Below are 11,635 nucleotides of genomic sequence, written 5' to 3'. Positions count from 1 at the left end.
CCCCCCTGCACCACCCATGGGAAGGCAGGTTCACCACAGGACAGTCAGCAGCACAAAAGACAGAGGCCACACAGGACGGTCAGGGACAACCTGGATGGGCCCTGAGTCACGAATCAGCTACCAGACCCCAGGGAGCCAGACAGTGCCTGAGACCTGTCCCTGGTGACCACAGGGCCCACAGCCCCCAACTGACCCACCAGCACAGGCCTCTCCTCAAAGGACAAATGAGAGCCTCACACTCACACCTCCAGGAAGGACAGTTCCCCCTGGGACACCTGGGTCCTGGAAGCTGTGGCCAAGCTAGACCCAATGAGAGAGGGAGGGTCCCTGTCACTAGTCATCACTCAGCTTGCCCGATGCACAACCTCTGTGTCTCTGTGTATGTCTGAGTCTGTTTTGGTTGTACCTGTGTGTGTGTGTGTGTGTGTGTGTGTGTGTGTGTAGGTTGGGGTGAGCAAATCCTTGCTGAAAAAGGCAAAGGCCTCAGGAGGTTTCGGAGGCCTGAAATGTGGACAGAGGGAAAGGGGAAGGAGGGACAAGGAGGTAGGATTGAGAGGGGAGGGGACAGGGAGGTATCCTAAGCACAGACCCCGCCCCAATCCCCTGACCCTGGAAAGTGCTCCTGCCCCAGGGGGAGGCTCAGCACAGAGGGAGGAAGGACAGCAGAGCTGACAGGTCAGACCAGTCCTGCTCCGGAGCGTTCCTGGAGCCCAAGCTCTTCTGCACAGAGGACGGAGCAGGCAGCAGAGACCATGGAGCCCCCCTCAGCCCCTCCCCGCAGAGGTCGCGTCCCCTGGCAGGGGCTCCTGCTCATAGGTGAGATGGACAATGCCCTGGGGGTGGGTGGGAGGAGGGAGCACAGACACTGGCCTGGGTCTCCTGGGGAGGACGGGGCTCTGGGAGGGACAGGTCTTCTATTGGAGCCTGAAGAGGTAAGTGGACAACAAAGCGGGAAAGGAGGTCACTACCTGAAGGTCACATTGAACTGGAATTGGAAAGAGGCAGGACAGTCTCAATCGCTCTGTGTTCTCCAGGTTAATCATCAATGCTCACTGCATTTTGAAAATGGTAATAACTATGTCAGGGTGACGCTTCAGGTAAACATAACCAGGGGCACTGAACATGGCCCTTACCCACTAGTGTCAGATATTATCTTATGTTCATTGTGAAATAACCACCAGGACATGGAGGGCCCTGGGAACGCTCATTCACTCACCCACAGGTGTCGCAGCCTGTCCCAGGCTCTGGGGCACAACAAAGGTCAGACACGTCCCTGCCCTCACGGAGCTCACGTCCCAGTGGGAGGAAGACAGACAAGCAGAGAGATCTCAAATGTGAGGCCAGCTGTGGACAAGAGCCACGGAGGGATCAGGCAGGGAAAGGTCGGGAAGGGAAGACCCAGGGTCCCTAGAGGAGGTGGCCAGGGAAGGTCCCTCCCAAGGACGGCCCTGAGTGTGAGCAGGGATCTGAGGGCAGTGGGGGGTGACCCATGCAGACACCTGGGAAGAGGATTCCCAGCAGGGGCATGGCCAGTCCAGAGGTGCTGGAGTGATGGTGGTCACACTGCTGACCTTGACACAGAGGACACACTCACACACTCATACAGTCACACACATGCCCCAAGGCTGAGGGTGAAGAGACTCCTCAGGACCCAGGGCCCATCTTTCCATCCCAATTCCAAGGTCCCAATATGGATTGATTCTCTCTTCTCCCTCCTAGTCTCACTTGTAACCTTCTGGAACCCGCCCGCCACTGCCCAACTCACTGTGGAATCCGTGCCGCCCAATGCTGTGGAGGGGAAGGACGTTCTTCTAGTCGTCCACAATCTGCCACAGGATGCTATAGGCTACAAGTGGTACAGAGGGGACCAGACGGACAGCAACCGTAGAATACTAACATATATCATAGACACTGGAACTATTTTCATGGGGCTTGAACACACTGATCGAGAGACAATATACCCCAATGGATCCCTGCTGCTCCACAACGTCACCCAGAAGGACACAGGATACTACACCCTGGACCTTATAAGGAAAAATCCTCTAAGTAAAGCAGTAACTGGACAGTTCCGCGTGTACCGTGAGTGACCCCTCTGTGACCTTTGGGTGTTGGGGGAGTTAGTTCTACTTCACACACGTGAGGTGGTCAGGCCTGGACAGTCCCTACCTCCCTCTGCATTATGTCCCATGCTGGGGTTTGGGCTCTTAGTACAGGACACACAGTGTGGGACAAATGTCAGAAGATCAGAATCCTTTCCTGCATCCAGACCCTGCAGACATTCCCTGTGGAGGAAGAACCAGTGTGCCAGGTACCTCAGCAGGGGAAGATCAGTCTCAGACCAGCCCCTGTGCCCTCCGCATAAACATGGCCCATAGAAAAACCCTGTAGGATCCGGTCAGGACCTGGCTTGAGGAGCCTCCTGGGATTCTCACAGAGAAGCTCAGGCAGAGGGCTCCTGAGTCCAGCTGACCCTGGGGAGCCCGTGATCAAGGTCGGGGTTGGCCCCCTGAGCAGGTCTGACTGGAAGCCATGATCTTCCAGATGTCTGAGGACTGTGGTTCCAGGAGCTGGTCACCAGCCAGGGCTGACCCCACAGCCTCATCTGGGCAATCACAGTGCCTGGTAAGTCAACGAAGACTCAGTGTGAATGGCACAGACGGACAGTTTCCTCAGGCCATGAGCTCACTGTTCTGGGGGACTTAAGAGACTTCAGGGAAGTCAGTGTCCCCATGGGGAGGGACAGAGGACAGAGGACACTCCTGGAAGCTGCCTGTCCACCAGGGATCAGTCCGAGAGGTTCTCATGGATCCAGCAACAATCGATGATGTTTATTTGGGCAGCTCCTCTGTACGAAGCTTTAGGTCATGTAATTGTGAATATTTTAATGTTAATTCACAGATAAGATAAGCCAGAGACCATTTACCATGTATCCTATTTTATTGAGGGGAAAGTGAGGCACAGGGCAACAGAGTCATTGAATTAGTGTCACACAAAACATGACTGAAGATCAGAGTCACAGGAGGCCTGTCTGCACCCACAGCCTCAACCTCCCTCAACTCCAGGGGCCTTATTAGGCATCGGGGGACCCCAATGCCAGTGGTGGGTTCAGCTGCATCTGCAGCTCAGAGGAGGAGATTCTGGTCTAGGGAGTGAAGAGCAAATGGAGAATTAGTCAGTTTCACTCTAGAACTAAATCACCTGTCTCAACAAGCAGAGTCAGTGTCAGGAATGCCCGGCCTCCCCGTCAGCCACACCCCCCACTGGACTCTAAACCAGGTGCTTCCTGGTGTGTCCGTGTCACTCCCACGGAGGGTACAGGAGAGGACGTAGCTTTCTTTCTTCCCACTCACACGCTGCACCAGCACAGGGCCCAAGGTGCAACACTCTCAGTTCTCTGATGGAGGGAAGGAAAGATTGAATGAATGAATGATCCATAACCTCTTCAGAGACTGGATCCTGGATGCAGAATCCTAGGAAGTTCTGACCACGGCTGTTCCCTCTCCCTCAGGGGCTGAAACCTATGACCCACCCCTCTGACTCCTGTCCCTAAAGCCACCAGGAACCTCATCCCGTGTGACTCTGGGGCTTCCCAGCTGTGGGTGGTTTCAGGACTCTCTAATTCTGGTCCTGGGGTCTCTGAAGTCCCTGGAACCCCCCTGCTCACTGCCATGGCATGTCTGCCTCTTTCTGCTTCTCTGTGTCCCTCATCTTCCTCCCCCTTCATTCCAGCTGGGACTATGCCTGCCCTGCACAGCTTCCTCCACCCTCCAGCTTTCCCCTGACACTCCAACTAACAACAGATGCCTGTCCTGGTCCCTTCCCACTAACCCTGTGGACAGACCCACCTCCCAGGCAATAGTAAAGGCAGAGAAATCAGTCAGAGTAGCCACACTTGCGAGGCTCCATCACAAGCCAATGTCCCCAGGTCACCAGGAGAACAACCTTCTACTGTGTCCCAACCAGGGCTTTTTCCTTCTATGTGGCCAAAAAGTGGGACAGAGCATGGGACATAGATGGGTGATCCCTCCATCTACTCTCAACACTGCCTGACCAGGGGTCAGAGGAGAAGGACAGGTCTGCAACTCCCAAAGCCACAGGCTCATTTCACCGACTGACTACTGATCGCAGCCTCGTCCTGGCGTGGGGCTCACATCCTCCATGGTTCCTGGGACCTTCCCAGGTGGAGCTGGCCAGACCAGTGCTCTCTGAGGGATGATAGCCTGCTCCACAAGCACCTGCATCCCACATGATGACACCAATATGAGCAGGTGGCATCCCTCAGATGGTGAGATGCACGAGCCAGGGTGCCTCACGTAGACTCTGCCCAGTTTGCACAAATTTGATCAAACCCTACTTGTGTTTCCTGCGGTCAACAGAAAGGAAGAAAGTGTTCACATGCCTTGTCGGGCTTGTCCCCATTTTGAATAACTCTCCACAGGAATCAGGGACCTGGAGCTCTTTGTAAATTGACTAACATCACACATATCACTTCTCCTGCTTTAGTATCTTTCTTTTCTTATTATTGAGACATCTCAGACTTCCCTCTGACCAGTTCTGTCCTCCCAACAGCAATCACGTATCTCTCTCGACCCAGGGAGTCACCGATTCCAAACCAACTTCAGCATCTTCCTTTGAGCGTAATGTGACCTGCTGGACTGCAGAGCTTGGTCCAAGACCTTATCCTGCTCTCTAGAGAAATATTCCTCCCAGCAATTGGTCTTAGATCCTGAGTATTAATAATACGTTTCAGACACGCAAGAAACTTAACTTCTCATATTCCTATCCCATCTGCCCAACACACGAGGTCCATGAGGCCAGATTCCAGCACGTTCGTGCTCCCCACTTTGCACCAGTCAGCTCTGCATTTGCAAACGTCCATGTGTATTTCTGGAATGATCCACACACAGTCCTCACCTGCCCTCTGCATGGGGAGAAGGGACATTAAGGACCAAGGGCAGGGAACATGGCTTTGCTCCAAACTCACCAGCTCCTACCTGTCCCTTCACTCTTTTCTAGATCATTCCTTGGACTCCGTTCTACCTTTTAGGAGACACTGGCTCATGTCAGTCACCATCAAGCAACTTGGAAAAACTGCCCCTACCTGTGGCCCCACAGCCTGACTGCTGAGCTGATCTCCAGGCTGGCTCCTGCTCTCCCTGCGTTATTTATGCTCAAACACCCAGGCCCAGGCCAGGCTGCCCAGTAGCTTCAGGGTCTAAGGACAATGGGAAGTCCCATCAGTACCCATCTCTGCGATATCTGAGGACAGCCTCAGAGAAACACACCTAGGGGGGCAAAGTAGGATTATGAAGGTAGGAGGGACCTAACGCCTACACATTCCAGGTGGGGACCACAGGGTCAGTCAGGCAGTCAGGGAAGGACCAGGAGAGGCGTCAGGGTGGGGGTGCAGGGGCACTCTGTCTCCAGGTGCTGTGTCCGTCCACCACCCAATGCTGCTGCTCAGTTGAGAAAGTCTGTGCATCTCCCACACACAGAGCAGGTGGCCTCACGTTCTCTGAGCCCTCAGATCATCATGCATGTGTCTTGTGACACACACTCCTGCCTTGGTCTTTTAATCACTCAGGTTGGCTGACAGGTGAGAGATGCCAACCCTGATTGAAGGATGCCTTTAGAGGAATCAAAGGTACCACACAGGGCAAACTTCTTTCTATTATCTGCACAGCGGAGTTACCCAAACCCTCCATCACAAGCAACAACTCCAGCCCCATGGAGGACAAGGACTCCGTAGCCTTAACCTGTGAACCAGAGCATCTGAACACAACTTACCTGTGGTGGAAAAATGGTCAGAGGCTCCAAGACAGTGACAGGCTACTGATGTCCCTGAACAACAGGACCATTATTTTACTCAATATCACAAGGAATGACACAGGACCCTATCAGTGTGAAAACTGGAGCCCAGTGAGTGCCAGCCGCAGTGACCCGGTCACCCTGGATGTGCTCTGTGAGTATCTTCTGTTCCTCCACGGCCCAGGCTGCAGCCCAAATCCACACAGCCAGAGACCAGGCCATTCAGTCCCTCTCGGGTCCAAGTACACAGACCCTCACCCCTGGACACCCAGTCTGGCCAAGACTTCCTGCCCCAGGCAAACCCAGGCCAGCCCAGCCTTGAGCAAGAATAGGAGGGAGGGGCTGCTCCTGTCTTGAGATGCTCATGGTCAACAGCCTGTGATGACAGAAACAGGTCAATGTCTCAATGTCTCAGACACAGGTTATGGTTGGGAGTTTTTTTTTTGTTTGTTTGTTTTTTTAAGATACAGGGTCTCACTTTCTTGCCCAGGCTGAACTACACTGGTGGGATCATAGATCACTGTAACCTCAAACTCCTGGGCTCTAGCAATCCTGCTGCCTCCTGAGCAGCTAGAACTACAGGTACTCACAACCAAGCCCAGTTAGTTTTCTTAATTTGTTGTAGAGACCGGTGTCACTATCTTGCCCAGACTGGTCTCAAACTCCTGGCCTCCCACCTTAGCCTCCAAAAGCACTGGGATTACAGGTGTGAGCCGCCACACCTGGCCAGGTTGTAACTTTTTAAACAAGATTGTGACAGGATTCAAAGGGACACAGTGGCCCTTCTACAGACCAGGAGCTTCCCCTTTCCTCTGATGACATCACATGTGGCTTCATTCTCTTTGTCCAGATGGCCCCGACGTCCCTACCATTTCCCCCCCAGACTCCTATTACCGTCTAGGTGCAAACCTCAACCTCTCCTGCCACGCGGCCTCTAACCCACCTGCACAGTATTCCTGGCTTATCAATGCGAGTCTCCAGCAATCCACACAAGAGCTCTTCATCCCCAATGCCACTGTGGATAATAGCGGATTCTATGCCTGTATCGCCTACAACTCTGCCACTGGCCGCAACAGGACCACAGTCAAGACTATCACAGTCAAGTTTCTCCCAGTTTCTGGTAAGTGAATCCCTGGAGAAGTGGCATTCAGTTTTGGCATGGACTATTTATTTCTGGTAGTCACACAAGGGCCATAAAGAAGTTTTCTTTCCCAGCCTGAGTTCTGGACACAAACATGTCCCAGGTTCTCCGTGCCCCGCCCCCCCCAAACCCTCCCACTCCATCTTTGCCGATTTTCTCCTCCCCTGGCTTCTCTGATTTCACACACATGACCTTGGGTTCAGCCTGGAGTGTGGAGAGGGGGTTCCCCCAGCCCCAGAGAGACCCATCTAGTGGGACGGGCTTCACAGAGGGGAGAGGAGGAAGAGGCCTCAAGATCAAGTGGCTTCTCTCTGTCACCAAGTCCCTTTCTGTCACAGTTTTCTTTTCTTTTACCTACACCATGAGCTCCAAGGAACACAGGAGGTTTTAACTTAGGCTCACATTATTTTTGCCCAAATGAGAAGATTAAACTCCCTTGGTGGAAACATGAGCATCTTGGAGCTCTGCTCCCTACTCGCCTGGTGACCAGCTGTGCTGTGACTTCATCCAGGGTGGACGGGTGTTTACAAAGACCGTGAAGGTACCAGCCACTATATAGCATATATAGTGGTGAAATATACATAACAGAACTTTTTCATCTTACCATATTAAACTCTGTGCTGAATAAAGCTAATTCTAATTCTCTATTCCTTGTCCCCAGAGTCCCTGGTCCACCATTCTATTAATACTTTCTTTCTATATGTAGTCAACTATTCCAAGTACCTCATATAAATGGAATCATACAACATTTGTCCTTTTGAGTCAGTCTTATTTTGCTTAGCATAACTTGTCTTCAAGGTGCAACTCTGTTGCAGCGTCTATCAGAATGGTATTCCCTGTTTAGACTGCATAACATTCCATCATATGGATGTACCTCATTTTGCCTATCCACTTATCTTTCGATGGGCTTTTGAGTTGTTTGCACAATATGTCTATTGTGAATAATGGTGCTGTGAATATGGGTGTACAAATATCTGTTTGAATTCTTACTTTTGGCCAGAACTGGAATTGCTGGATCACATGGTAATTCTTTGTTTAATTTTTTGAGGAATTGTGATACTGTTTTCCACAGGACCATTTTACATTCCCACCAGCAATGCATAAGAGTTCCAATTTTCCCACCTCCTCAAAAACACTTCTTTGAATTTTCCTTTCTTATCAAAGCCAGCCTAATGTATGTGAAGTCATATACCATTGTGGTTTTGATTTGCATCTCCTAAGTATTAGTGGTGTTGAGCATCTTTTCATGTTTTTATTGGCCATTTGTATGTCTTCCTTGAAGAAATGTCTATTTTACTCCATTGCCCACTTTTAATTGGAGTTTTGTTGCTGTTGAGTTCTAATAGTTCTTTATATATTCTGGAAATTAATCCCTTATCAGATATATGATTTGCAAATATTTTTCCCTTTCCATGGGTGGCCTATTCACTTTGTTGCTAGTGTCCTTTCACATACAAACATTTCTAGTCTTCATGAAGTCCAATTTATCTACTTTTTCTTTTGTTGCATATGCTTTTGGTGTTATAGCCAAGGAATCATTGCCAAATCCAATCTCATGAAGCTTTTACAGGATGTTTTCTTCTAAGAGTTGTATACTTTTACTTCTTACATTTAAGTCTTTGATCCTTCTTGAGTTTATTTTTGCATATGATGTTACGTAAAGGTTCAACTCATTCTTTTGTGTGTATATTCAGTTTTCTCAAAATCATTTCTTGAAAAGACTATCCTTTCACCATTGAATAGTCTTGGTACCCTTGTCAAAAATCATTTAGCCATATATACCAGCATCTATTTCTGGACTTTCTATTCTTTTCCATTGGTTTCTATGTCTGTACCAAACTGTATTGATTTGGCTTTGTAGTAAATTTTTAAATCAGGGTGTGAATCCTCCAGCTATATTCTCACATTTCAATATTGTTTTGACTATTTAGCATCCCTGAGATTCCATATCAATTTTAGTATACATTTTTCTATTTCTGCAACAATGTCCCTGGGATTCTGATAGGGATTGCATTGAATGTGTAGATCACTTTGGGTGGTATTGTCATGTGAATAAGTCTTCCAACCTATGAAAATAAAATATCTTTCTATCCATTTACATCTTCTTTAATTGTTTTTGGCAATGTTTCCTAGTTTTCAGGGTACAATTCCTTCACTTTCTTATTCCTAAGCACTTTATTCTTTTTTACACATCAATTGAATTATTTTCTTAATTTCATTTCAGATTGCTTATTGTTAATATATAGAAATACAACTCCTTTTGGGATGTTGATTTTGTATCCTGTAACTTCACTGATTGCGTTTATTAGTTCTAACAGTTTTTGAAAAAATTGTTCAACTTTTCTACATATATGTTTCTGACATCTGCAAAGAGAGATAATTTTACGTCTTTCCAATTTGGATGTCCTTGTTTTTTCTTGCCTAAGTCTCTGACTAAGGATTCCAATACTATGTTGGAAAGAAGTGGCAAAAGCAGGTATCCTTGTCTTTTTCCTAATCATAAAGGAAAAGCTGTCAGTTTTTCACCATTGAGTATATGATGTTAGCTTTGGGCTTTGCGTATATTGCCTTTATTATGGTGAACTAGTTTCCTTCTGTTTATACTTTGAGTGTTTTCACTAGGAAACAATGTTGAATTTTGTCAAATGTTCTCATTGATTTAATCTCCTTACTAGTTATAGGTCTATTCAGATTATCTATTTCTTCATGATTCCATCATGGTAGGATTTGTGTTTCTAGGAGTTTCTCCATTTCATGCAGTTATCCCATTTGATGGCAAAAATTATTTCTAGTACTCTAATAATCTTTATTATTTCTGTAGAATTCGTAGTAATGTCTCTGCTATCATTTCTGAATTTTGTGATTTGAATCTTCTCTATTTCTTTCCTTAGTTAATCTTGATAAACATTCAATCTTTTTTTAAGAACCAAGTTTTGGTTTCATTGATTTTCTGTATTGTTTTTCTCTTCTTCACTCTAATTTTTATTATTTCCTTCATCTGCTATCTTTGAGTTTAGTTTGCACTTTTTTGGCAGGGGAGACAGAGTTTCACTCTGTCACCCTGGGTAGAGTACAGTGGTGTCATTGTAGCTCACTGCAAACTCAAATTCCTGGGCTCAAGTGATCCTCCTGCCTCAGCATCCCAAGTAGCTGGGACTACAGGCACAAGCCACAATCCCCCCCTAATTTTTCTGTTTTTAGTAGAGATAGGGTCTCACTCTCATTTAGGCTGGTATCAAACTCCTAAGCACAAGCAATCTTCCCACCTTAGCCTCCCACAGTGCTAGGATTACAGGTGAGAGCCAACGCACTGCCTTGTTCTTATTCTGTCTACTTACATTGTAAAGCTAGGCTGTTGATTCAGATCTTTCTTCTTTTTAATATGTTTACAGTTATAAATTTCTTGCACAAGATTATTAACTTGTGCAAGCAAAAATTGCAACAAGGGTACCTACTTCATAGTATTGTTTTAAAGATTTGAATATTAATACTCAATTGCATCTTATCAAAATGCCACACACAGACGAAATGTTCTATAAAAGTTAGCTGCTATTATTACTTTTCTTACCATTAGGCTTGAAGTCAGGTAGTGCTAGAGTCAAATCTCAGATCCACCTTTCACCAGCCATATGACTTTTGGTAAGTTTTTTCATCACTGTAAGCCTCTGTTTTTTTCATTTGTAAGATGGAAATAATGTATTTCTGACAGAGTTACTGTACATTTCTAATGAGATACTCATAAAGGGTTTAGCACAGGGCCTAGCACATACTAAATACCCCACAACAGTAGCTAACATTAGCATTAATTGTCAACCTTGAATTGACTGCCAAAGGCTAAGCCCCAAGTGGTTACAACACAAATAAAGAAGAAACAGAAACAAAACATATTGTGTGTGTGTGTGTGTGTGTGTGTGTGTCTGTGTGTGTGTGTCTGTGTGTATGAGTGAATGGGGGGCATTACACAAGAAAACCCACTGGGACATGGTTACTGACTAAATATGGGAGGGGAAAAAAGGAGCTAAGTGCAAAGTCTCAAGCCTGGTACATTCATTTTCATCCACTGAGATGGAGACATACTGGGATTACACACACAGGATAATTTCTTGGGGAAAATGCCTGTGAGGGAGAGTGGGGCAGGGGTGGGAGGAGCCTGGGAGAGCCCTCAGACCACACTGCAGATCTGATGCCTGTGAGGGACAAAGAGAAGCGCGTTTCAGGCTGCAGTGCAGCTCTAAGGGAGTTTCTGCAAGGCTGATGGGGCGTCCTCAAGCCAGTCACCCATCAGAGGAAACCAGCGCCTGGCGGAATCAGGCTTCCCTTCACACCGCTGCTGGGAGCCCCTGGAAAGCAAGGTCTCTGTGCAAACGAGGTGGTGAACCCAGAATGCACTGGCCTGGGCCTTCTGTCAACTCAGTCCCTGCCACAGAGACCTGACAGGCTCATATTCATGGCTCTGGGACACTGAGAAAAAGATGCAACCACAAAGAGGTGGAAAGTTCTAATAACATACACAAATTGCAATGAGCCTTTCTCATATTTCAAAGCCTTCAAAAATATCTGAGCCCAGAAAGCCCAGGACAGAATTGACCAAGGAATGATCACCAACCTAAAACATGGTGACAGGGGAATAGAAATTGCAAGGATAGAGTTGGTTAATCACCTCCCAGCACCCTTTCCACACACACA

At 47.7% G+C, this 11,635-nt stretch overlaps 1 protein-coding gene across 1 annotated transcript in view; it reads left to right on the top strand.

Moving 5' to 3' along the window:
* The first annotated feature begins 676 nt into the window (after positions 1 to 676).
* LOC123624063 (carcinoembryonic antigen-related cell adhesion molecule 6-like) overlaps positions 677 to 11,635 on the top strand; it is an 83,851-nt gene continuing 72,892 nt past the window's right edge. The window contains exon 1 of the mRNA XM_045531613.1: positions 677 to 816. Within this exon, the coding sequence (XP_045387569.1) occupies positions 753 to 816 (64 nt within the window). The 5' untranslated portion in view covers positions 677 to 752. The remainder of the gene's footprint in view (positions 817 to 11,635) is intronic.

This window comes from Lemur catta, chromosome 19 (assembly GCF_020740605.2).
Source record: "Lemur catta isolate mLemCat1 chromosome 19, mLemCat1.pri, whole genome shotgun sequence".
NCBI classification, from domain to species: domain Eukaryota; kingdom Metazoa; phylum Chordata; class Mammalia; order Primates; family Lemuridae; genus Lemur; species Lemur catta.
Note: the sequence above shows the minus strand (reverse complement) of the source record. Positions and strands in the feature narration are given on the sequence as shown.